The 26914-nt window shown below is 48.2% G+C and overlaps 1 protein-coding gene across 1 annotated transcript in view; it reads right to left on the reverse strand.

Moving 5' to 3' along the window:
* Window positions 1–4349: 4349 nt before the first annotated feature.
* Window positions 4350–26914, reverse strand: part of prkcab (protein kinase C, alpha, b) — a 56410-nt gene continuing 33845 nt past the window's right edge. The window contains exons 4-16 of the mRNA XM_061847355.1: window positions 20793–20904; window positions 19690–19818; window positions 11854–12010; window positions 11542–11676; window positions 10019–10112; window positions 7941–8255; window positions 7630–7721; window positions 7471–7533; window positions 6979–7117; window positions 5937–6017; window positions 5358–5465; window positions 4630–4770; window positions 4350–4514 (exon numbers count right to left, since the gene is read on the reverse strand). Of these exons, the coding sequence (XP_061703339.1) occupies window positions 4350–4514; window positions 4630–4770; window positions 5358–5465; window positions 5937–6017; window positions 6979–7117; window positions 7471–7533; window positions 7630–7721; window positions 7941–8255; window positions 10019–10112; window positions 11542–11676; window positions 11854–12010; window positions 19690–19818; window positions 20793–20904 (1731 nt within the window). The remainder of the gene's footprint in view (window positions 4515–4629; window positions 4771–5357; window positions 5466–5936; window positions 6018–6978; window positions 7118–7470; window positions 7534–7629; window positions 7722–7940; window positions 8256–10018; window positions 10113–11541; window positions 11677–11853; window positions 12011–19689; window positions 19819–20792; window positions 20905–26914) is intronic.

A 26914-nucleotide genomic window follows, 5' to 3' on the forward strand; every position in this document is an offset into this window, starting at 1 on the left:
TTGCCATTTCTGGTTTAGGGCACTTCATAATTACTATTCTAATGTTATTATGGGCTTGCACATCACTCTAATAATGTTGATTTTGGCCTCGAGCTTTTTCGCTTGGAGCAGATGTTGCCTTTTTGGACGCTTGTTGAAGTTTTTGGCGTCCACATTTGCCCGCGTCATGAACAAATCAAATCAGCAAGAGACTTTGTAATTTTTATTTTTTTTTTCCGGTGGGGGTTGAGTCCACTGAACTAAAAAAAAAAAAAAAAAAAAAGCCTGGATGGCTCATTGGCCACCAAAACCGAAGTCGCCATCCGCCATCTTGATCCTCCCAAAACAAGCACGGCGGCCTGTGCGTTAATCGCCAATTTGGTGGCTTGTAAGAAAACATTCCTCAGGTAAATTGGAAAGATTCACTCTGACGCTGTTAAGCTTTGTTTGGAAAGGTTTTTTTTTTTTTTAAATTTATTTTCTGATAATTTTAATTCACTTGAACAATTTTTTTTGTTTCCGGTTGTTCACTGCTCACTCTCTGCTTCACCTTTATAGGCTGACACGTGTCAATATTTTTCCAAACTTTATCAGTGGATAACAAGAAAACACATTTTATGTGATTTTTTTTTTTTTGCTGAATTTCATAATACAGAACTCTGCAAATTGAATTTGATTTTCTGTCTGAAATAGGACGTCGCAGACACAACACATGAACAACGCGTTTGGCATGTATTTTCCCATTGCGAGTCGTTATTTCCAAAAATAGATCGAACTGATTGATTTAACGATCGTAAGGCCGGAAGTGGGGACGGAAACTGAGTGTGACGAGGGCGCCCTCTCGCGTTTGTAACGTCTTAACGTTTCTTTAGAAGAAAGGATCCATTTTTGCACATTTGTTTGACGTACCTCAAAATGAACTCGAAATATTTCTTTTTTTTTTTTCTTTGATATTCCAACATGTGAGTACTTGTTTTTTTTTTTTTTTTGTTTTTTTTTCATCTTTCGTATTTGTTTTGTTGGAACGCAGCAACTCGTTGGAGTAACACAAAGTGCCGTAAAGTAACAAAAAGCCAAGCAAAAGCAAGATGGCGCTCGAACTTCCGGTTGCCAATTCCCGCTTGGCTGACGTCCCCATTGATGCAAACGCGTTCGAAACAAGTAAGAGATTTTTCATACTTTATTCATACACCGCATCCGCCAAATAGCACAAAAGAAAAACATGAGGAAGAGGAAGCGGAGGTTAGCAAAGGACGCAAACATTCCCGACACCCGACTGGAGCCACTTTTTGGGGGGAGCAGACGACGGAAAACTTTGGTGGCAATTAAAGAGAAAAAAAAAAAAAATCAAAACCTTCGATTGGCAATGAATGTTGTTTAAAATGCACGTTAAAAAAAAAAAGATGAATCGTCACGTTTCATTTTGAGTCGCCACTCACGATTTTGACGGCAAATGAAAGAATACATCTCGAGTTATGTCGCCACACATCCACCCGAGCAATGACGACACATTCCCAGCCAAGTCACGCTGAAATGAAACGAAAGAAAATAATATGGCGCTTAAAACACTTTAGGTAATAATCTAAACTGATTGACCAGTCGTCTAGCTGCACCTTTCCTGTGAACAAAGGAAAACACAATAAATAAGATGAATATGAAGACGATAAAGTGAGAGAGAAAAACATAAAAGGAGAGTCAATAGATTAAAAGAAAATAATCCCTGCATGCGTTTTCCATTTGTCCCTTTTAGGCTCAGCTAGGAAATATTTGAGCTCCCAACCTGGATCGGGTACTGGAAAAATCAAATTAAAATAAACACATGGCAAGTTTTCCGAAGCCCCCCCCCATCAATTTTCCGGCCGAGAGCTCAACTTTTGACTTCCTGCCGTTCGTTTCTCAATGTGAGACGCGTCAACGTTCTGGTTTTGGTGCACGTGTGACCGCTGCCAAAAATCCACGCCGGTGACTCCAGGAGAGATTCCGTGAAGCGCAGCAGAATATTGAATATTTGTTATTGAGGACACATCTGCGGGACGGACTTTATCGCAAGCGAGGCCTTTCCTGTTTTGGCACCACAAAGCCAACAGAAGCAATCATATCCGATTTTGGAGTTCGTTTTTGCGGGCCAGACGATGAAAACGCACGACAAGGGCGCAAAATGTACAATATGCCCCTCCCCCAACGCAAAATAGACAGCATGCTCCTCCCCCAAATGCAAATTGGACAACATGCTCCTCCCACGTGGGCGCATCAATCATGCAAATGTTTTTGCACATGCTAAGAACACGCCTGGCCACACACTGATGCAACCGCACCCCCCCCAAAAGAAATCCACCATGCTCGCACAAGTGAAAGCGCGGTATGCAGGCTCCCTCTAGTGGCATGCAATAGAGTTGCGCTCTTTCGCGATGAAGTTGATTACGTTTGATGTGCAATCCATGTTAATTGAATTGCTAGTCAAGGTTGTTCCCTTACTTTTCACGTTGAAACTGCACATTGTTCCAGTCGTGCCTTGAGATAAAAGCATCATTCTGTGGCTACAAGTACCAAGAACGTAATTCACTCGAATCTAAAGAACTGCATCACGCGTCATTCATTGCAGCCTGTTCAGGTGCGAGTGGCTCGGCCACCGGGGGGCACTATGATAATCACGGAGACAAACTAAGAGGAGTTCTTATTCCGTTCCAAACTCCGTAATCTGTGGTTCCATTTTTCATTCCAGAAAATAAAGAATATTTGCCTGTGAGCATCGTGACGCTGTCTCTGTGGTCAGTGGCACGTTTTGATTGCAGTCATTGTGCGTTGAAACTTTGGTCCCCACAAAGACGGAAAATCGTTAAGAAGCGACGTCGACTGCATTCGTCACAGCCTGCACGACTTGAGTGTGATTTTTTTTTTTTTTTTTTTTTTTTCGCAGCACATGCTCAGCAGTCGCTTCTCAGACGCAATTAAGGCCCACGTGAGTTAGCTTGCGTTTGTCACACCCAACTTGACTGACTGCAAGGATACGTCGCAGCATGCTGACAAGTTACAACACTAAGTAAGCGTGTATCTATGTGTGCGTCTGCGTGGTCGCGTGTGTTGCACCCGCCGTCGCACTTTTTCAGTCTGGCGGGTGCTCGTGTTGTTAGAAGTGAAACACCGGAGTGTTTTGTAGCTTCGAGTGTTTTATAGCTCCGGGTAGCATTGCTTTAATGACGATGACTCGTACTTGCTGGTGTTTTAACATGACAAATCATATAGGATAGGATTAGCCAAAATATGACGGCTAATCACAGCTCGATGAATTTTATGCTCCTCTGAAGATTTGAGATCTGGCAACGAGTCTGTGCGCTAGCATTAAGATAGTTATGTGGTTCTTTTAAATACAAAATGGTGGATGTTTGTTTTGACAGTTCCTTGGAAAGGATTGGCAGCAGATTGGTTGCTCACATGGCAACATTTAGTCTGTCCAACAACTCCACGCCTTGTATCTGAAGCACTTTTAGTTGGGTTGGGTTTAGTTGTATCTCAAAGCACCGTTACGTTCACGATACTTTCCAGATATGCATTTTTGCTTTTCTTTTTAATGTACACTTGGGCCTACAGCGCTACTGTATTTTAACGTCTGCCACGACGGTGGCACATGGAGGGCAAATTACTTTTCTGAGGTGGTCTCGTAAGTTGCAGAAGGACTACCGAAGGAAGTAAAGCGATGCGTTTAAACATAAATGCGAAGCCAAATCTCACCTCGCTGATTGGGATGGGGGGCGTCAAAACGTAGACCAAAAAAAAAAAAAAAAGCACATTCAGTTGACAGTAGAAAACTTCTTACGACGCAGAAACGTATTTACAAAACGGGGACGGCCGACATACAAGACAAAAAAAAAAAAAACTTCACCGTAATACGGAATCGTACCGAGAGTCGGAAAGTGAGCATGCAACAGCTTTGCGCGTTTGGAAAAAGTTGCGCGACGCCGGATGACGCTGCCGTCATGGCCCCGCCTAGCAAAAGAACCGAACGTCAAAAGTCGGTCCTCTCCCATCTGCGCAAACTGCCGCGGGAACTTCCAGCTGCTCGCACTTTGGCACTCGCGCGTACGACTTCTGTTGTTTGAAAATACTGCGCGTGGAGGAAATATACAGCGGGCGCTCTCGTGGCGCGTTGCAGCTCGTCGCGGGGAGAAGGAGAACGGGGGCGGGGCATGTTGGGACGGGGGTGGGGTCAAAGCAGCGCCCCCCAGCGGGCTCCTCAGTCACGCCTGCACACAGTATTCAGAAGTAATACGCGACTTCCGTGTCTGAAGTTTGCCGAGGATAACGTGAGATTGTTGTTGTTTTTTTCTTTGGGGGGGGGGCGGGCGGGATTCCACCGCGGTCCCGCGCGGCGCTCACACGACGCTGTGCAGCGACGGGTGCACGAATTGCGGGTTGACGTAGGAAAAGCCGGCGAACTCGCTCTGGTCGATGTTGGCGATCATCATCTGGTCCGGCGGGGTTAGCATGGGCTGCGTGCGCGTGAAGAACTTGTCAAAGTTCTCCGCTCCCTTGCCACACTAACCCCCCCCCCCAAAAAAAAGAAGAAGAAGAACAAGAAGAAGAAGAAGAAGAAGAAGCGATGATGAATCAAAACTTTTGGGCGAATAAATGTCAGCGTTGCTCAGTACCGACCACTTTGGGCTTGAACGGCGGTTGGATCTCCCTGTTGGCGAGCCGCTCCCAGTCGATGCGCCGGAAGAAGACCTGCTCCCGGATGTCGCGCTCGCCCTCCGGCCCGCAGCCGAGCCGCTTGGACGGGTGTTTGGTCATCAGCTGCCGGACGACGACGACAACAACAACAACAACGGCGACGTGACGTGACGTCATCAACGTGCTTTTGCAGCTTCACTTTTCATTTGTGCTCACGACGTGACGCAAGTTGCCTTCCAGGTGACACATGAGATTATTGTTATGATTTACTGTGAATCTGTAATGGAATCAAAGAAAGTGAGGGTGGCTATTAAAATGGCTGACCCCTAAAATAACTTTTTTTTTTTTGCGCAAATTAACACGAAAAAAGGGACGTAAGTAAGTTTCTTACGGCTTGTGCCTTTCGGGGTGGCCACAGCGTGTCATCTCAGATGAACACACATATATGTCCGGCACAATTTTTACGCCGGATGCCCTTCGTGACGCAACCCTTCTCAGTAATTATATATATATAAAAAAAAAAAACAAAAAATCTCTACACATTTCCAAGTCTTCCTTTACTCGACTACTGACGCATGAGACAAAAGGCAATCAAACGTGGCATCTTTTTGATCAAGCGGCCACTGAAGAACAAAACTTTGATTGCCAAATATGAATCTCGTCATAGCGCGCGCTGACTGTCACGATGGCTGAGGTTCTCGCGCCCGTACCCCCTTGCAGATGGACACGGCCTCTTTGGACATGGACTTGGGGTAGGACACGTTGTGCTCCATGATGGACTGGAACAGCTCGTCTTCGTCCTCGCCGTCGAACGGCGGCTGCGGAGGAAAGAAGACAAATTGTAGTACCAGAGTTCTTTTCACTTGAGGCACTTGACAAAATAACACCAAGATGAAATCCTGTTAGAATTGTGGCAGCATCTGTTTCAGCGCTAAGCTGGGAGCATCTGCCGTCGCCCTGGCAACCCCCGTTTCACGCTATGTTTACACGGCGTTTGGCCTCCCTGGTCAAGTCTGGGAGGGGGCGGAGCTGCTGAATCTTGCAGGCCCGAAGACTCATTTTTGCACCCCGGCGGACTCAAACGAAGCTCCTGCGCGGGGGGCACCCGTACTGCCCTTCGTGATTATAGTACTTTTCTGGTGGCAATTATTGTAACTCACGAGTCCACCTCGTCTACCAAAATGTGCGAGGGACGATTATTTGGCATTTTATACGTCTGTCATAATTCGCCGGGAACAGCTCGTCATCGGTCTCTCGACATTGTCGTTCATTCCATTCGGAGGATGTACCTGCCCTGCCAGCATCTCATAGAGAAGAACTCCGTAGGCCCACCAATCCACCGACTTTCCGTACGGCTGGTAGGCGATGATCTGACGGGGAAAACAAGAGTGGGGGTTACTCGGCGAGAAAGACGCCGTCGTCCAAACCCGCCAACCCCGAACTGGTGGCGGCTACTTCGTCGACAGCAACTCCAACAAAGACGCTTTCTCCTGCCATCCAATTTACTGTACCTTTCGCGCGCCACAAAACGAGAGATGCGCCGAAAAAAGGAACAAAATTGCAGCTGCACTTGGTGGGGGGGGGGGGGGGGTCCATTTTCATTCTTCCTTCAATTTACGATTACAACGGAAAGAACAAAAACACTCGCGCCGACGACGACGACAGCGACCACTGACAAGTCAGCGTCGTCAAAAGTTACGACGCACCTCCACGAGTCCTCGGCGGGTTAGGATTTGAATTTTAAACGACACGTACTGGACGTGGCAGAACGGCGGACGACCGGCTAGCTGACGGTTCCGAGGACCGGGGTTCAAATCCCAGCCCCCAGGCATTCACTGACTACTCTGTTGTGCCCCTCTGATTGGCTGGCGACCAGTCCGGGGTGAACGTACCGGAGCGCAGGATGATTCGTGATCATTTAATTACAAAATGTCTGCGATTGGCTGGCAATCAGTTCAGGGTGTACCCCGCCTCCCGCCCGTTGACAGCCGGGATAGGCCGCGGCACTGCCCGCGACCCTTGTGAGGATAAGCGGCAAAGAAAATGGATGGATGGACGGAATTACAAAATGTACATCACTGAAAATGTCCCCTTAAATGATTTGAGTGACATCCATGAAAAAGTTTCGGTTTTATTTCTTTTTCCCTCTTTGTACGGCGGACGCCGGTGATTGGTCGCCGCTTTGCCGTCGTCCCAAATGTGAACTTATTTTTCCAAAGGCGATCTTTTATCTCGCGTGAGATTTTGAAACGGTTCGACGTCGGAAGGCGTGAAAGAGCGTTTTTGAGCGTTTCTCCCGGAACGTCGCACGCGTGCGCGTCGTCCCGTCACCTCTGGCGCGATGTAGTCGGGCGTGCCGCAGAAGGTGCGCGTGGACATCCCCTCGTACATGTTCTCCTTGCACATGCCGAAGTCGGCGATCTTGATGTGGCCTTCCGAGTCCAGCATCACGTTGTCCAGTTTCAGGTCCCTGCCGCGCAAAAACATTTCACGTTTGCCCCTCGTTGGGATATCAACGTTGTCAGACAGAAATTTGCAAACTTTTTTTTCGTTTTTGTCGAGTTTACTACTTTTTTATTCCTCATCAGCCACACATTTTGATATCCAAGACAAGATGGAATCGTTCCCTTTGAATTGAATGTCAATTGTTCTTTGTTCTTCTTCTGCGTACCAGGGCGGCACCGACGTCGTCCATAAATGTGATTCTGATTGATGCCGTTGGCATCGCCGCTCTCGTGTGTACCTAATGATGTGGCCAATCTTTCTGGATTTTGCGCAATTTCGTCTCCCGCCTGCTTTACAGGACGGGTCAGTCTCACCCACCTGTAGATGATTCCCTTCCGGTGCAGGAAAAAGAGACCGACGGCGATCTCGGCCGCATAAAAGCTGTCACGTGGGGGGGGGGAGAATGTCGAGAATGGATAAGAAAAGAAAGGATAATCGGCTCAATTGTATTGCAAGAATAAGAACTGAAAAACTCACACGGCCTGCGGCTCCTTGAACTTCCCCATTCGCTGGATGTGGTACATGAGGTCGCCTCCGTTGATGTACTCCATCACAAAGTAAAGGCGATCCTAGACGCCACGCGGACACAGTTACCAACCGAGGTGCTACAAGTACTACAGTACGTTACCGGCGCAAACGATAGTACTGCATAACTTTGGCAAAAGTAAGTGCTCAGGTATTGAGTCAAAGTTCAGCGAGATCTCGTGTCTACGTGTAATTTGTGGCGGCGAGACGGGCTACTTTTGACAGCCCAGAGATGTTGCAAAGAAGTGAGAGTGTTCACCCACCACGGTCTGGAAGCAGGAGTGCAGCTGCGTGAGGAACGGCGGCTTGTCTCTCTGCGCCAGCACCCTCTTCTCCACCATGGTGCATTCCACGTCGTCGTCCTGGATGACCACGTCCTTCTTCAGGATCTTGACGGCGTACAGCTCCTCCGTGGACTTCATCTCGGCCAGCATCACCTTGCCGAAGCTCCCCTTCCCCAGCAGCGCCAGGAAGTTGAAGTCGCTGAGGCGGAGGCGCTCGGCGTTGCCCGACGGGAGGCTGAAGCGCCGGCGGTCCGACGGCGTGATGACCTTCTTGCCGTGGCCCAGCTTGGCTTTCTGCGGAGGTCGCCGCGCGCGTCGTCAGCGGCGTGTCGGTAACTTTCACATTCCCCCCCCCCCCCCCCAATCACAGTACGCGCACGTTTTCGGAAGTCGGGAAACTCTACTTCGCAAGCGGATGCCGAGCGTACCAAACAAACAAACAAAAAGCTACTCGATGTCTGAAAACAGGATGAAAGCTGACTAAATTCTCAAGGTGACTAGTTCAAATGTTCCAAAAAGTTTCTTACGAGACAAAATGAATTTTTTTTTTGTCCTGAGTACAAAAGAGTATTGAAGACGCAATGAAATCATACATACATTAATGACAGCTGGTATATCATGACGTCCTGTTTCAAAGGCCCTTTTTTGGAGGTTGCGCTCCTCCTGGTTGGCCACCAGGGAGCAGTATACTAAAGGCGTGCATATCCCACGAAGAAGAGTTTGGCGACTACGTGACAGCTAAGCTGCCTGTTGGCACCCCAAGAGTGACGCTAGTTTTGTTAGCAGTTTAAGGCGTTTAGCATCAAGCGAGCAGGCTTGATTCAATGAATAATGTGCAACTCGTTGAAACTTTTAATGAGAATAAAGCGCTTGAAACAAGCATTTCACTTTTTCAAGAGGAAGAATTTTAATGCAGACGGGGGGGGGGGGGGGGCGAGACTCGCTGGTCAGTTAGTTGGTGACCCACGTTCGGTTTTCCGGGTCGCACGTTGGCAGAGGACGACGTCGCGACCGGGGTGCTCGCATTTGACGGCGTCTGGCTCTCGTTTCCGTAGCAACTGCGCCAGGCCAAATTCGGCCGACTCAAGAAGAGAAAAATGATGAAATCCGAGGCTGCCCGTTGAGACGGCGCCGGTAGGCAATTTCATGAGCGTGCCCACACACTTCTCCGTTTGGATGAGCAAGGTTGTTGCGATGAGTTGACACAATGAAAGCTACTCGTTAGACAGCAGGTGTCGAACTCGAGGCCCAGGGCTCAGTTCCGGCCCACCCCGTACATTTTCGATGCAAATGAAGTGTTGTTTACTTTTTAATGGATTCTTGTTCCCTTCATTTTGTCTGAAAATCTGATACGCGCTGGACACAAGTAGCACTTTGGTTCTTATGGCATCCTGGAGCTAAGAAACTGTGTTGAAGTGAGGTGAGGAGCATCATTTAAACACAAGTTAGCGCTTTGCTTTCATTTTATGGCATCTTGGTGCGAAGAAACTATGTTGAAGTGAGTTAAAGAGTTTCATTTGGACACAAGTAGTGCTTTGGTGTGGGGGAACTAAGTTGAAGAAGGTTGAGTAACTTCATTTGGGCAAAAGTAGTGCTTTGCTGCCGACTTGTGGCCCTTTTTGTTGTTGTTTACTGAGGACAGCGCTCAGTGCGGGCAAACTATGAAAATGATTTTGATTTGAATTGGATCCAGATTAAAAATCTTGCCTTTTAAAAAGACAATTTTGCACGTGTAAGTCGACCAAATAAAGTGTTCACATGCAGCCGAGCAAGTTGGTATAACAAAAGTCAAACTCAAATTATATCAACGAATGAAACACAAAAATGCATTTCAGAAAACCAATTATGACCTCATCTCTGTTAATACATACACAAACATATTTTTTCTCATATTGTCTGCAATGTTCTGAATTGTTGAGGTGAGTTTGGGGTTTTTGTTAGCTGTAAGCAACAATCATCAATCGATCAATCGCTCGCTCGCTCTCGCTCTCTCTTTATCTCTCTTGATACGAACAAAAGTTTTCCATTTTTATCGAGCTGCAATAATTTAAGCTGACCTCGAACTTTTGTCGGAGCTCCAGATCCACGTCATCCACTTCTGGGATGGGCACGTTGTAATACTCGCCCTCTTCTTGGTTCAGCAACTTGTACCTATGAAGGAAACACATGTAAAATACAGTACAGTATTCATACACACACCCAAAAAATGTTTTTACCTATTCTACTTCTTCTCTTTTTTTTAAATTTAACCGTTGCTGGTGGTACATTTAGCTCAAAAGTCACACAAATATCACAATGCGTGAGGTCATTTTCGAGAGATGTCAACAAATCTCGAGACTTCAGCTCAGCGAGCATCTAAAAGATGAACTCGACATAAAGAGACCCTATGGCTCCTCCCATGTCTGACAGGAATACATAATTTATATACATTTATAACCCACACAAACTGCAAACTACCGCAAGAGATCCTCTGCAAAATCTACACACAAACATTGTTGAACTTCTGCACCTCCTCCTACTTTTGAATGGCTCGGTGCATCGCCGCCACCTGTTGGCCACTGTGTGTCATGAAGATTGTCTGCAATCTTGACAGTTGACCCCTCCGTGGATATTGCGCAATCCGCGTCGCTGACCAATCAGAGGCCAGAGATCCGCATCGACCAAAGCCCGTTTTTTGCTCCCGTCATTTTCTCAGACAACATTGCATGGTCCAGTATAGGTTTAGTTAGCGTTTTATCGTGTATTTGGGTTATTTAACAAAAAATATGGTTAAGAGGTGTAGTCACGGACTTTGTAATCGTGACGACGGGTATCCTGAAAGGCGAGTCGGTGGGACTTCCATTCGTACCCTTTCCAAAACCGAAGACCCGGTACGAAAAATGCCTTCGATGGATCAAACTTTGTGGAAGACCGCTTCATCAACTCAATCCATCTAATATCAACCGGAACACACATGTTTGCACCAAGGTATGCCCTATATTTGATTTTCAATACATGTCTCGTATAAATGAATTCAAAGTTCTTCGCTAGCATAACACCGCTGCGTGCGAACGATTGACACACTTATTCTTTGTTGAGCGATATTTAGCGACGATCGGACTGCACAAACGTATCGATTTCTTGCTGGCTCCCGACCGAAGCTTAACCAGACTGTGTTCGCGCGAAGATATGCCCTAAATTTGATTTTTAAAACACGTCTCGTATAAATGAATGAGACGTTCTCCGCTAGCATAACACCGCTGCGTGTGAACGATTGAATGAAATCAGAAGCATGGCGTCTGTCTCAGTTAAGAATGTATTGTATTGTATTTGCCATTTTTTACAAATTGTTTGTCTTACGTCAGCGCACGTGGCGTGACGTCACTTCAGGAGGCGTGGTTAAGTGCCCTGTACGGAGGGGTCAATTGACAGGAGAGCAGCGTCGGACCCGCCCTCTGTGCAAAAAATGTGAAAGACGTGAAAACACGTCCTTGGCACTGAATGTTTGGATTCTAAAATTGACGGTGACACGGCCAGATAGAACGTTTAGCATTGTGTCCCGTTTCATTTTGAAGCTGCCCTAAAAACGGAGCCGACTGACCAGCCGCACGTGTGAGCTTTCATCAGCTCGGAGACTCCAAACGACATCGAGCCCATGAAGTCGTTCCTGGTGGTCCGGTCCCAGTCCCACACCTCGATGGACAGACGCCGGTCCTTGTCGGATGCTTTCAGCTTACTGAGCGCACACACACACGGGAGGAAAACTACTTGACGTGAAATTAGAGACACCGGCAGTGGAGTCGACGTTTTTAAAAGGTGACGCGGCAAAAACGAGATTTCAGGTGGCCTTCAGTCCGTTGGTTTAATTAAAAATCGACGGCGGTTACGGTCGGTCCGTTGCTGCGAGACTCACAAGGTGAAGGACTCGTTCCAGCACGGGTTCAGCGATGAGCGGATGGTCCTGGTCTTCTGTTTGGTTTCGTTCTTCGGGTCCGGGATGAGCTTGAGTTTGACGTAAGGGTCCGATAAACCGTTGGGATCCATGGGGATCAGGTTTCTGGCTTCGCCCACTGGAGGAAGGACAACAGAGGAGAGGAGATAGCAACGACTTGCGCGAATGGTTGCCGCTACCCTGGAAAAGCGGATGGCACAACTTCAGCGGGCCTTTGCGAGGTCGCCTGGGAGAAAACTCGTGGAAAAACCGCAAGCCGGTTTACAAAAACGATCGGTCGATCCTGCTCAGACGCTCGCAGAGTACAAGTAGTGGCTGGAGTACTAATAGTACAAGTAGTGACAGTTTATTTGTAGATGTTGCAGTAGGAGAACTCATGGGAATTGAACTAGCAAGTAGTACTAGCAGCAGGAAAAGCGCAAATTCTCCGTGCGCCGCTAGAGGGCGCCTCAGGGGCTACGCTGTACATTACGTGCGTCTTGCGATCGCACAAGCGGAGCGCGCGAATCGAAACGGCACCCGCCGCTAACGGTTGCCGGGAAAAGGCCGACGCCGGTCGTGGACGCCCCCGAAAAAAACGCAGCCTGTGTCTCACACCCTTTCCGATAGTCAAACAGTGAGTCAGATTGTCATCGTAGCCGACGGCGAGTAAAGTGTGAATTTCCTGTGTGAACCGCATGTGGGTGGGGGGGGGGTGGGCAGGCGCAAATTCTTCCGTGCGCCGCTAGAGGGCGCCTTGCACGGGGTCTACGCAGTACATTACGTGCGTCTTGCGATGCAAAGCGGAGCGCGCGAATAAACGGCACCCGCCGCTACGGTTGCCGGGAAAACGGCCGACGCCGTGTCGTGGACGCCCCCCCCCCCCCGGAAAAAAACGCAGCCTGTGTCTCACACCCTTTCCGATACAAGTCAAAACAGCTGACGTCACGATTTCATCGGCGCCGACGGCGAGGCCAAAGTGTGACATTTCCTGTGTGATAACCGGCATGTGGGGGGGGGGGTGGTAGGCAGGCGCAAATTCTTCCGTGCGCCGCTAGAGGGCGCCTTGCACGGGGCTACGCTGTACATTACGTGCGTCTTGCGATCGCACAAGCGGAGCGCGCGAATCGAAACGGCACCCGCCGCTAACGGTTGCCGGGAAACGGCCGACGCCGTGTCGTGGACGCCCCCCCCCCAGCCCCCCCCCCCCCGAAAAAAACGCAGCCTGTGTCTCACACCCTTTCCGATACAAGTCAAAACAGCTGACGTCACGATTTCATCGGCGCCGACGGCGAGGCCAAAGTGTGACATTTCCTGTGTGATAACCGGCATGTGGGGGGGGGGGGGTGGGGGGGTGGTAGGCCTGTTACGTAGCAACGCTAATGTCATGGAGAAGGAGTGTGTGTGTGTGTGTGTGTGTGTGTGTGTTGGGGGGGGGAGGGGGGCTTGCCATGTTCACCATGGCGACAACGTCTACAGTAAGCGGCCAGACAGCTTCTCGTCTTTTCAGCTAATAACAAAAGCTGGAAGAAATGAAATCTTTCACAAGGACACAAAAGGCGACACGAGTCATTCAAACAACATTTGCCTCATTTTCTTTTTTTCCTTCTCTTTATCAATTGATGAATTATATGCCATCCATCTTCTCACGCTTCCCTGTTGTCCCCGCGTACCTCCTCTTCTGAGGGGGAGCCCGACCCGGCTGTACCCCCCCTCCCGGGTCTTCACCGAGGCCTCCACCCGCCCAACTTAACTCACCGCGAGCGAGCGTCTGCAAGGGGTGGCCCGGGGGGGGGGGGGGGGTACTCGTTTGGGGCCGCTTGCTTCTGCCATCTTGCATGTGTAGTAGTACGTACACAGATTCCTTCGCCGGGTGCAGCGTTGCAGCCCGGTGGTTCCAAATATGCATTGATTGACTTTTCTCATCCTCTTTCCGATTAATGGTTTGTCTCTCACCTTCGTTTCTCGCCCCTCGAGTAACTTTTTTCTGTTGGGTTTATCGTCAGACTCAATCAACTTTAACAGTACGAAGAAAGCACAGCAAAATCTTAAAAACTCTTGCGGTGTCATGAGCGGGGCTGGAGCACTGCCGGGAGGGGCGTGGCCCGGTCGCCGCTCTGGGCGGTGCCGCCTCTGGCACTCGTCGCAGCTGTTGCGCATTCAGCGTCTATTTATGTCGGAGTTTTTGTCACATGCATTTGTCAGTTCATTGAGTGTGCGCCGGGTCACCGGGTGCGGACATTATGCCTTTGTCTCGCAGTCCTGCGTTTTGAAACTCCCCCGTCAATGAGGTTCTTGACATTCTGGCACAAAAGGGATAGATATGGATCGTCCATTTTGCTTGGCCTAGCAGCTGAACACTTTCAGTACAAAAAGCACAATGCATATTATTTTCATTTCAGGTGCTGGCCTTCAGAGTCTGTGGCGATTCCGTAATAATAATCAAAAAAAGAGAAGAAATGAAATGGAAAAATAATGCTTGTATTTTAGCGTAGGATAGCAAAAAGTGCCCAAACTATCAATTTGGCTCAAGCGCATCGTTGCTTTCCATTTCTTTCCAAAAACTACAGCAGACTCGAGCCTCCACTGCATCGCTTGGATGACATGCGACTCGGGCACGGCACAAAAATGAATCGAATCGGAAGAAGCTCAGCAGCCCACGTTATCATGTGAGGACCCCCCCCCCTCCCCCCCGCTCGCTTCCATGGCAACGCCAAAGCAACTTTTCAAGTGCAGCAAATGTGGGCATTTGCGCCTTTATTGGCTGCCTTTGATTTCCATCTCCAGGTTCGTGCCCTGGGAGCTTTTATTGATCATCGCTGATATTTCATGAAGCCGCTTTAACACTTTGAAAATGGAATTCCGTCATTCTTTCGCATACCACCAGAGGGAGCCCGCACACTACACTTGGCTTTGCCAATCAACGAAGGTACGCCGAAGCTGTCCTACTACGTGGGGGGTGATGGACCAGGGGGCCCCCGGTCGTTCTCCTCGAATCGTCGAAACCGGGTCTCAAGGAAGCTTGTGAATGAAACGCTCCAACGGGGCTTTTTGCATCGACAAAACAACTTCTAGTGAAGTGAATGGCAAAACTGTGACCAAGGACCATCTCCACTGCGGCTCGTTGCTTGGATACGAGTGCTGTGATGCTGACAGCATCGCGGAACGTGCGTGGACGCGTCTTCTTGCCTCCGTTTGCTTTTTTTTTGGGGGTGGGGGGGGGGCGGTGGTAGTTTGGATGCGAGGACAACACGCGTGCTTGAGACTTCCTCGTAACTCCCGATGAGAAGAATCATCGGCCAAAAAAAAAGGGACAATCCTCCTGTTGCGCAGTAGGATTTGGAATATATATATATATATATATATATATATATATATATATATGTATATATATATGTATTAATATTTGTGTGGATTCTTGGTCATGATCATCAGAAAAATGGAATCGAAGCAACTAGACTGTTCTTTGTTTTTCAAAATGTTCCTCGATTATGCGATTTGGTTAACATGATGGCCGGTATTCATTAACTTTGAAATTTCACACATTTGACATTGTTGCAAAACTGGATTATACTATTGATACTATACAGTTATTTGACAATATTTCGTCACGTGTGACTGTGGAGAAAGAAAAATTGAATTGTCCAACATTGAGAGGATCGTTAGATGAAATATATTTCATATGTATATTGCTGCCCTAAATTTAACCCTTTTACTTTTTTTCATAAAATGTTTTTGAAATAATTTTCCCCCTTCAGGTTTCAGATTTAAAAAAAAAAAAAATATATATATATACGATTTTTGCTGCACTGCATCCATATTATGTAACTGAACATTGTAAGATAATATAGGTTACACTAATATTGTGATTATTCACGTAGATTTTGTTTTTGTCTCTTCCCTGTACCAAACATTTAGCTACGCTATGCTAACCTCCTTATTGTTCCGTAATATCATATTATTTCATAATAATTGCAAACATTGACCGTGTCCCAGGCATAATACCCAGATAAGTATTGCCTTGCGGCCAGCGACGTGAACGCGATCTCGCGACAGGCGAGCTCTGTCGTCGCTGAGCGCCCAAAACGAAAAAGTCCAAATGTGACACGTGACCCGCATCCGCCGTTTGGGCGCGCAAGCGTGCGTGCGGCGCCGCAGCGCGATCTCACGAAAAGCCTTTGAAATTCAAATGTGCTGTTGCATAACAATGCCATGTGCGAGTTAAGGATGTCTGATAATCTGCGGGGGGGGGGGGGGCAAAACATGAGCTGGCCGCATCCCCGCCGCGCGATGCCACAGATGCCAGCGAGCACGCAGACACCACAGCGGGCGTCTTCTTGCGTTGTGCTCGTTGGAAGGAAAGAGGCGACTTTTATCGACGTGCCTTCGGGAGGACTGACCTACATTTGGGCTGGGGGGGCATTTATATGATTTTATTTCCAATAGTTTGTTTTCTTCATTTTGTAACACTCTGCTGCACTGCGTCCGGTAAATGGAAATGTACGTTCTTCGCGTGTGTTGCCACCTGCGCAAGATCTTCACGATCAGTCGGGTGCCGATCCTCAGAACTTCGGGACTTCTCCCGAAATTAAGGACGTTGCGGGCCGAGGCGCTGGCCGTCGACGACGTCGGCATTTTTCTGGTCTCTGATTGGCCAGAACGCGTTACGGCCGACTTTGCATATCAAAAGGCTTCACCCTAATTCCCCCCACGGGAAAAAAAAAAAACAAAAACCCGAAGGTGAGGTTGTAGGAGGTAAAAGGCCAACCTCAGCAATTGTGACGGGCGACGACGCCCGCAGAGCTACATGTATGTAGAATTTGGAGCTAGAACAGGTCGTGGGAAGCCAATGAATGCAGCTCACAAGATTCCTCCTGGTGTTGCCCAGGGCTCTGTCTCAGGGCCTCTTCTCTTCATCAATTCTCTCTCTTCTCTCTTCAACAATCGAAATTCACCCAGGAGTCCTTGAAAGGTCGGAAAGTGATGACTTGTATCGCGAGGCCTTAAATCAGCGGAGTCCACTTTACGATCAGGATTTGAAACTCAGGGGCAACAAAGAGGTGAGGACAACCCTGGCCGGAAGAATTGTGCCGCCGTACTTTTGCCCGCCGAGTCACGCAGGATTTTTTCGATGAAGCCGAGAGAGAGAAGCGACGTTCATGTTACGAGAGCGGAAACGATGGCGAGAACGCGGTTCCGCCTGAGAGATTTGTATGTTTTGTTGACTGGAAAGATTTCATCAAGTTCACGCCGAACAGAGCGCTGAACCGCACGGAAGCCCCCCCCCCCCCCACACACACACACACTTGTGTGCAGAAGCCAGAGGGGGAGACGAAAGCAAAAAAAAAAAAAAAAAAAAAAAAAAAGAAAACCAAGCAGCAGCAGCTCAGTTTGCACTGCTGCCATTTGAGTGCTGAGCCTGGACGCACACAAAAAAGACCAAAACAACTTCCACTGCCTCCAGTTCTCTTTTCAGACCCGACATCTGTTTCCCTCACACTTGCGAGGATCGGGGTTCGAATCCCGGCCCCGCCTGTGTGGGGTTTGCAAGTGTGGCTCTTCTCCGGGTGGGTCAGTTCCGGGCGGACGCTTGTGAGGATAAGCGGCTGTGAAAATAGGCCCCATCGTTACATTTTGGGGAATTGCAAGAAAAAGAAAATCTAGAAGAGTGACTGTGAAATGTGGCCAAGGGTCGGCTTCACGATGAGACGAACGGTTCTGGAGACAAGTTGGGCCCCATTTTGCTTTGCTTTGACATCATGGTCATCGTCCTCAGGAGATGAACTCGGCGCTCACCAGCGGAAATGAAGTGTGAACGATGTACGGGGCGTGCGCATGATGTCGGGGGGGTCCACAAGTCAATCACTCCCCGGCTTTCTGCTGTGTTGTGTGTTTTTCCTGTTTGACAATCGCTCAGCGGCGCATCAATCACTCGCACCTCATTTCCTCGCGAGCGCGCGAGAGGCGCACATGGCGAGCGAGGAAGCGGTTGCGCGAGTGGCCCAGCTGTCGCTTTCCGTGACCTCCCTGAGGGTTCCGATGCTTGCGCTCTTCTCCGGTCCAGGTGCAGAGTTTGAGCGCCGGGCTCAAACACGCATTCAATAATTACACACTGACAAACTGTCGATGCTAACTGAGTACGTTTAGATCTGCCTCTTTTTTTGCAATCAAACAATTACACATTGTAATATTCCGATGATTTTGGTCAATCAAGTTTTGTTCAAATTATACCGTCATGCCTCATTTGATCGCTGGAGTTAGATTCCAGATCACCTGCGCAGTAGGTGAAATCAGCAAAGTGGTGACCCCCATGTTTTCTGGATTATTTTTGAAGCTGTTTGAACCTCCCCCGATTCATATGAATTGTCCACAGATTCCTTTTGACTTCCTATAAACAACCAACCACGATGAATTATGCACAACGCACTGAATCTGCAATACGGGAACCGGAGTCACCAACATTTGAAAAATGTACGGGTGTGGTCCGTCACGCCCGCAGATATAAAGTAGCGGGTGTGGGTTCCGTTTGTAATTATAAGTGTGTGTGTGTGTGGGGGGGGGGGGGGAGTCCAGGTAAACTAGGAAGTAGAAGTAGGCTGTGCTTCCGTGTTTAAAAAAAAAAGAAAAGAAAATATACGTCCGGCTGTGGTTCGCTGCGCTGGATCGGTTTTCATGTGCGCTGAGAGTTTGCGACAAGTGCGCATTTGCGCAGCTTAGCGAGAACATTGGATAAGGCCACACAAAATAAGCGACGTCTTTTCAATATCTATGTATTATCTATCTAGTTGTAACAAATTTTACCCGTGTGATTTTTCGTGCTCGACTGTGCAGATTTGCGAGTGCGATGGCGCGCCTGTCAAATCACAGTGACTGGAACCGAAAAAAATAACGACAGCACACTGTGTGTGTGTGTGTGTACGATCTAGATGTCGGAACTGAAATTTTCTTGTACGGAATTTCGTGCAATTGTCCCTCGCAAAGTGAGATTCCCATTTTTTGAATGGCCGTCGGAGGTGTTCTCCGCTGTGATTGGCCGCGCTCGTCGTTAAGAGCAGTTTAATTGGTCCCCTCTGACGGGGAGCCGCACTCTCGCCGCTCTCCTCCAGCGCGGCGTGTGGAGAGTAACCATGGAAACGGCTACTCTATCCCTCCGGGTCCAACTGTATTTCTTGAAATGGAGATGTGCACCCCCAACACACAATTAGAAACAATGCTTACATATTTTGATAACGCGGTTGTTGCATGCTTTTGTTAAAATAGTATGAGGGTTGGAAAAAAAAAAAAAAAAAAAGACGCAAATCCTTCACGCAGCCAATTTCCTCGTCTTGCTGATATTCGGCAGTTTTTAGAGGCACGTTTTGCGCAATAAGTGACGGAACAGTTACAGGCACCAAAATAATCCTGCTCCAGATCCTGATGTCGCTCGTTAGGCCACGCCCATTAAAGGCACGCGGATGACACCTGAATACGCTACATAGACTAATTACATTTTTTTTCCTCTTTTTTGTTTTGTATACAACGCAGTGGCTGAAGGTAGCACTTGTTTTTTGTATCAAATAAATGAAAAAGTCGATTTTTCAACGGGAGGCCCTCTTAAAAGCTCAGCATAAACGCGAGCCCCAAAGACGGCCTCACGTTTAGCGTTGACAAGCGGTCGTTTTTTGTCCAGGCCAGGGGGAAAATGGAGGTCGAGGCGGCACACGTGCGTGCGTCGGCCGTGTCGCCCAACGCAGCGGTGGAAGAGCCGACCGGCGGGGAGATTAGCGGGAATAGCTGGCAAATCTTTCTCAACATCGCAAGGCTGCCTTTGCGACCGACCTGTGACGTGTAGCCTGTCGCCGCTGACCTCAATCTTGAGGAAGAGGCGACCCCGCCGCTCCGTGTGGTCCGTCCCGCACAGGCTGGGCACGTTGACCACGCACTGCTTGTGCACGTTCATGTCGCAGGCTGGACGTGACGACGCCGCATGAAAGGCAAAAAGGACAACAAATAGCTGTCAAAAAAAGCGAAAAAAAAAAACTAGATATGGACACGTATGTATCGATGTCAGACGCATTTCGAGATAAACCGACGGAACTACTTGGCTTGCGTTCAGGAAGGAGGAGCAACGAGTTTGGAAAAATTCACATCTGGCCGTTCGTCTTGATCTCTTTCGACTCTGGGGGGTGCGCTCGCGGGACAAGTCATTAGGTACACATCTCTGCACACGTTCAAGGGGGGGAACCTCATAGATCCAGGACACCCGCCACCCGAGTGAGGTGTTCATTGGATCTTGACCCCGTTGTTCGGGCGTCCCTGATGTCGTGCCCCGTCAGTGCAGTCGATGGTACGCGAAGGGGCGTCAACTTCTTCCCTGTTCCTGTTCCTGTCGAACCATCGAGCTCCGACCCTTTTCCCACCTCCGCCGGGCCGACAAGGTAAATCCGACACGGACGCGGACCGGAGACGCTCCCCGTTACCAATTTGTTCTGCCCCCTCCCGATCGGAGACCCGCAGATGGACGGCGTGCGGAAGAGGAGGAGAGAGCCGGAGAAGGTGATGGATGGAGAGGACTTGAGAAGATGAAGGGGGGGGGGGAGATGTGATGAGGGGAAGAAAAGGTTGAGGACCATCCAGCTGTACGTCCACTTTACATTCGGTGCACCCCCGTTTTAGAACCACCTGCCAAAGGTGAAAAGCTGCCAAACGGAGACCGTCAAACACACGTCATTAAAAATTGCACACCAAAACTTCTGCGTTGGGCAAAAGTGCTCCAAGCGCTTCCGCACTGATCTTTTCTTTGCCACAGGAAGTCTTCAAAAGCTACCAAAGATGACGACATCCGGCGTTTTGGCTTCGGTCGGTCATAGCGATGTCGAAAGAAAGGACGCGCAGTACGTCACGGACGGGACAAAAGAGAGACGCTCGGACGCCATACTCACTGTCGCATTTCATGCCCTGGTGGATGAGGCCGTAGAGCAGAGAGCCGCAGTGGTCGCAGAAGGTGGGACTGCCGTAGGAGTGAATTTTGAACTTGTGCTTGCTTCTGGGGTCCTGGGAAGGACAGCGCGAGGCACCGTTAGCACGTTAGCGCCACGTCGTCATTCACCTCGTTGCTATTGATGACAAATTGGAATGAAGGTCAAGGAGCCGCCCATCCATTTTCTATGGTGCTTATCCTCAACCGGGTCACAGGTGAGCTGGAGTCGCACAATTACGCGCGCAAGCGGCGAATGAATGACCAGGAGGAGGAAAAGCAAAGAATTTCCATCCAGAAGGGAAATGTCAGGCCTTTGTCAACGTGTGGCAATGTGTAAAGTTTGCGGCGCTCTCTCCATCTTCTCGTCCTGGAAGGCATCCCGGCATCTTTGGCGGCACGGCCACAAACGCGTGCGGTGAAACCACGGCGCGTCCCGCGACACGTCGGATCGAGCGACCGTTTACATTGGCCGGCGGGCGCATCTGGCACAAAGATCTCTTCCGCGAGCCGCTGAGCATCGACGCTCTGATAGCGTTTCTGGAATGTTGACACTTGGAGCGAGGGAGGGAACGACGATGACCTCAGCTAACCGCTTTGCTTTGCTCTCGGGTTTGCACAAAAACTACCAAGACTGTTTCCTGTTTGAAAAGGTGGAACCGGGACGCAGAAACCGTTTAGGTGAGAATTGTGATCATCGCCAGTCGGAATGGAACCATTTAGCCCATCTCCGAGTCCAGTCTACGCGTTGTGGCGCAAAACCCGCTGAGCAGCGCACATCTACCGTCGCGTTGCGACAGAAAAACTTTGCGCTTGTATTGTGTTCTTGGGCTCCGCATTGCCTATTTGGGTTGACTGTTGGCAGCCGATCAAGCTGGCTGCACCCGCCGGCGACAGAGACTCTCCACTCTTTGCTTTCTTGCCAATCAGAAAGGCAGATTATTGTCTTTCACAACCAGCCCACCGTGACGCACGATTGGCAAAACTTTAGCGGGACAGCATTTCAGGATTCACCTAAAATGCAACAACTCGAAGAGCAAAATGTTTTGTTTTTGAATGATCAAGGCCGCCCACTTCCTGTGCCTTCCTGTGACCCTCCCAGTCTCCGTATCGCTGTCGCTGCACTCGAAAAACGGGGAAAAAAAGTACAATTGATCAACTGTGCGGCGTGGCTTTGAATACAGTCACGTGTCCAAAATGTTGCTTTCAGCCCTCAATTACTTACCGGGAAGAATGGATTACATTTGATCTCAAAGGTCCTCGTTTCTCTCCACGTCGACGTGAACTTTCAGACCGACTGAGCTTGCCCACGTCACCGAATGCAAATGCGAAGCCCACGAAGACGCCAAAAAAAAAAAAAAAAAAAAAAAAAACCGGCAAGGGATTAGAAGCAAAGGAAAAATGCATAAAGTGGCTGCATAATAATAATAAGTCGTTATTGTGTGATTGGCAGGAAACGGCGGGCCCGGGAAAAATTTTAATTGGCATGACGCCTTGCTATTTTTGCTCCTTGGCACCAGCCAGCCCACCTTCGGGGACGAGGGAGAACCAACCCCCCTCCCCCCCCAACTAAAAAACAAAAAAAAAAAAAAAACCCAGATGGTGGTGCAATTTATGCCCTCCTGGGTCTTCCTCCGCCATTTTTGTTTTTCACCGATTGGAAGTCAATTTCGAGACAGCAATAAGGAAGATTCTGTCTGCCTCCGGTCGATTTCTCTGGTTGCCATGATCAGCCTGCCTCAGCTGCAGATGAAAAATTTGGACGTTTGTCACGCATGCGCCGTTCGTTGCCTTCGTTATTTACCCTCCCTGCCCCGTGTTGATGTGCAAGAAGCTGGAAAAAGCGCATCTACACCCATCACGTCACCTCGTCTGACCCACGTAGAATCTGTTCGCCCCGCTGATTGCGCTCCGCGACCGGTTAAAAAAAAAAAAAAAAAAAAAAAAAACCATTTCACGTCGTATGCTGCCTGGTCACCTTTGTAGGACTACAACGTAAACTGCTACAAATGGAAATTTGACATGATTTTTCAGCTCTGGTCAAGATAAACTCACTGACTGACCAACTGTAGACTTTTGACATTTTGTCATGTGTTGTTGCAGAAATGTCCGGCAACTTCAAAACAAACCTTCCCACAACAGCGCGGAATCAAGTCTTGAAAATTCAACAGTTGCTTTTCATTTGAATGCTAATTTAGTTTTAATCTCTTTCCGGCGACAAGGTTGCAACTCATTGCTAATGTTTTTCCTGAAACGTACACGCTAGCAGTGCTAGTTGCTTTGCCAACTGAACAAACTGCTGTACGATAAAAAGAAAACTTTCACAACAATTTTTGATAATACGAGTAATGCTTCATTACGGCAAAAAAAAAAAAAAAAATGAAGAGATGAATTAGCTTTGTTTGATGTTGTCATTTTTGAAAAGAGCTATAGTAACAGGATTGTACGTATGACAAATTCAGTGGATAATTATTATTATTATTAAAAAAATGTCTGTGATAAAACAATCTTTTGAAAAAATGAGAAGGGACAAAAATTCACACCAAAACCACAAATTTGAATCCCGTCTTTTGTGTATTGTGTGTAAGCCATCAAGACAGACCCACTCCAGTGTACTTAAACATGGATGCGCCTTTAAGAGGCGGGGCTTAGTGGGCCGCGCTGCCGTGGGAAACTCCCGAGTCTGCGTGAGTGCCTGCGTGGGTCTGTGGCCAACAGCAGCTCCTGTCTGAGTTTTTCTGAGTGTGTTTTAGTCGTCTCCAGGGTCCATGAAATAGTTGAAGAGGAAATAGCAACTGCAACGCTCGTTTCTCACGTCTGGAAGGGTTACAGAAAGTAAAATTCCTAAAAAAAAAATGGTCACTTGGGTGTCACAGTGTTCCCCACCTTGGACCTGGACTGTATTTGCAGTGAGCCGTTTTGGATCCCGCAAAGTAATCCGTTTAGCCGGCAGTTTTCTTGGATAGCTGCGTTTCTTGTGTGCCTTTCTAGTCTTGCTCGTGAATGAAACATGAAAAGTCATAAAGATCTAAAAAAAAAAATGCACGTGAAAACGGGCGAGCGCTACGCCAAACCATCCCTGAAGCGGCCTCACCGACCAGAATAAAGCATCGCTTCAGTTCTCGATGTCGACGTTCTTCTCTGATAACGTCATGTAAATTGTTTACCAACGAGGAGGGGTCGAGGGGGAATAATAAAACACGAATACGCGGGACCGTTTTTCCATCGCTCAACGCTGCAGCTTTCATCATCAAGCACGTCCTTTCATGAGACCCACGAGGATGAAAAGCTCGTTTTACGTTTGCGTCAAGAGACTTTTTCATCGTTGTGGAGAACAAGAGGGAGCTGGGGTGCTTCCAGGTTGCCGTGGCGACCGACTGCCGGCGACCACAAGCCGAAAGGCCGAGGGGAAAAAAAAACTTTGGTCGGGGGCAAAATGGGCAGAAACAAAACTTTTGCGGCCATCGGTCCACGTCTCTGCTCTCCCAACGGGCTTTGCCGCGGTCCTCATCTTGCTCCAGCTTTTATTAATGCTTCGAGTTATTAAAAAAAAAAAAAACTCTTGCTTTTTACGTGCCTGCGCATTAATCAGTGTGACATTGCCATGGAAACCGTGGCAACCGCATCCCCGGGTGGATCCTTCTATCGCACGGCATTAAGTTTGGGGACGCGTATTTGAGTTTTGGAGTCATTTCCAGCGCGTCTGAAAACGCGGTTCACTTCCCGTCGGCCGGCGCCGAAGCCTTCTGGACTCGAGCCGCCGCCCCGACGACATCAGCGTGCAGCATCAAACTGCAAATCCACACCGAGGCTGTGCCAATCCTAACTAATAATTCGGGTTTCTGATGGAAATAAATGTGCAATAATTAGTAGCGTGAAAAACTGGACATGTGCAATGAGTCATAAATGGTCAAAAATGAAAATAAATATATTTTTGAAAAACAAACCCAATTATTTGTAGTTTCAAGTTAAAAACAGAAATGTACATCGTGTGTCTAATCCGCCTTCGACTGTGGTCTTCTCAAATTATAGTGAAAATATGAAACAGAATTGAGGAAGTTAGAACGTAGCAAAGAGGTTTTATGGCGTTTTTTTTTACTTTGCCAAAGTATAATTTGAATTTTTTTCGACGGGACATTTGAAAATGACAGCGGGGAAAGCTTTTTCCCCTCCACCTTAAACACGATTTTGTTCCGTCAATTGGTAAAATGTACGCCAGAAGCGAATGCCGCATTTTGACGTTTTCAAATCCTTTCGTAGCTCCTCCTCGTAGGCCTCGTCGCTCCCCTCGGTTGAAAGCACACACCGAGCACGGCCATCGATTTTCCCCAGCAGGCGTCGGACAAGTTTGCGTCGCGGGTCTCGTTGGGCCGCTTGCCGTCGTCTTCCTCCTCATCCTGAAGACGCAGAATGTCAAGCCCCCCCCCCCGGAAGGGGGTGTTGTTTATTTTGCGATGTACGAGTGTGTGTGTGTGTGTGTGTGTGTGTCTGGGGAATATTTAGACTTGGCGGGGGACTCCCAGGCTGACACGTTACTTTGCCTCAATCAAGAAGGGGAAGCGTAAAACACTTTCAACAACAGATGTGGGAACACATACGGTGCAGCAACGCACATAGACAGACCATATATCAACACCCACGGGCATATATATATATATATATATATATATATATCTTCTGACTAACATTACTGCGGTTTAGTGAGGACTTTACATTAGTAAACGCTTGTTGTTTCCACGTGATTGTTACACTGCCCTCTGGTGTTCAGGTCCCACGCGACAGAAGGAGTGAGTGGCGACGAATGAATCATGCTAATCATTCTATTGAATGATGTCACTCCTGAATGCAGCTAGTAAACTTGCATTTCGGAAAATTTGTTAGTTTGTCGAAATATGCAACTTGAAATTCTCTTTACTCTGTCAGTTTTTGGGGAAACTTCAACTGTGAGTGAGAAATCAAGAGCACATTTTGCTTCGTTTCTTTTCATTTCCTCAAAGTGATGTTATATGACAGGCTGGCCACTTTTTGCCAGCAAGAGTGAGAAAGAAGCGCAAAGGAATATTTTAAAAGAATCTTTTGCTACATTGCAGATTTTGGCCATCCCAGCATGATCAAGTTGCAATACAGTTCACTGCATTGGCAAAATCTCACAAGTAATAACGTTGCAAACGTAGTTTTTGCATTTTCAGCCTCTTTCAAAAAAAGACATCCATTGTCAAATATTCCGACAAACCAAAACAAGAGTTGGCGAGGACGGCGGCGGCGTGCGAACTAGTCAAACAACAGGAAGCAAAACAAAACAAAACATTTTTTTCCACTCCCAACACGTCGACAGCTTGTGATGCAAAACTGGGAGGTGGCGATTGGTCAAAAAGGGGGAAAAGGTCCGTTGTTGGACGTCAATTTGGCAACAACCCCAAAAAATGATGACAAAATCCACCTTCTGCCTCCCACCGACAAACGGGTTGCTGCATTGTCGCCCCACCCGACCCCGACCGATGTCCCCCGCGGTCTCCCCCGGCGGTGACATTAAACACTCGTCCGTCTCCGCCTCCAGACGGAGGAAAAGGTCAACGTGCTGCCCCGGCGGCGTCGCGCCCGCACGCACGCACGCGATGTTGACCTGTTTGCTTTCAACACCATCGATAGACGCATTTCATTTCCGATATACGCTCACGCTATAAATAATTCATCACGTTTTATTGCATGACATTTTGGAATCCCTCCTCATTAAACTGTTGTTGTTCCCCTTTGAAAATAAAACTCGTTTTGTTTTGTTTTTGTTTTTTTATTCCAAAATGTACACGTGAGCTGTCTGCTTTCAGACATTTGGACCACAATGCTCACGTCCGATCATTTGAGTAAGATTAGCTCTACTTTCATGCCTACGCTTGGATTTTAACAAATGATTGTTTGAATTATTGCAGCTAAAATGCTAATTTAATCATGGCAGCATCTTAAGAAAGCGAGCCGATACATTTTTTTAGGTGCAGAAATGTGAACTGAGCAGTAGCGCCTCAATTTTGCATCAAAGTTTCTCCAGACGTTCCACAAGTTGCCAACAACAACAGGACGGCTTGTGCTTGG

The sequence above is a fragment of the Syngnathoides biaculeatus genome, chromosome 16 (assembly GCF_019802595.1).
Source record: "Syngnathoides biaculeatus isolate LvHL_M chromosome 16, ASM1980259v1, whole genome shotgun sequence".
NCBI classification, from domain to species: Eukaryota; Metazoa; Chordata; class Actinopteri; order Syngnathiformes; family Syngnathidae; genus Syngnathoides; species Syngnathoides biaculeatus.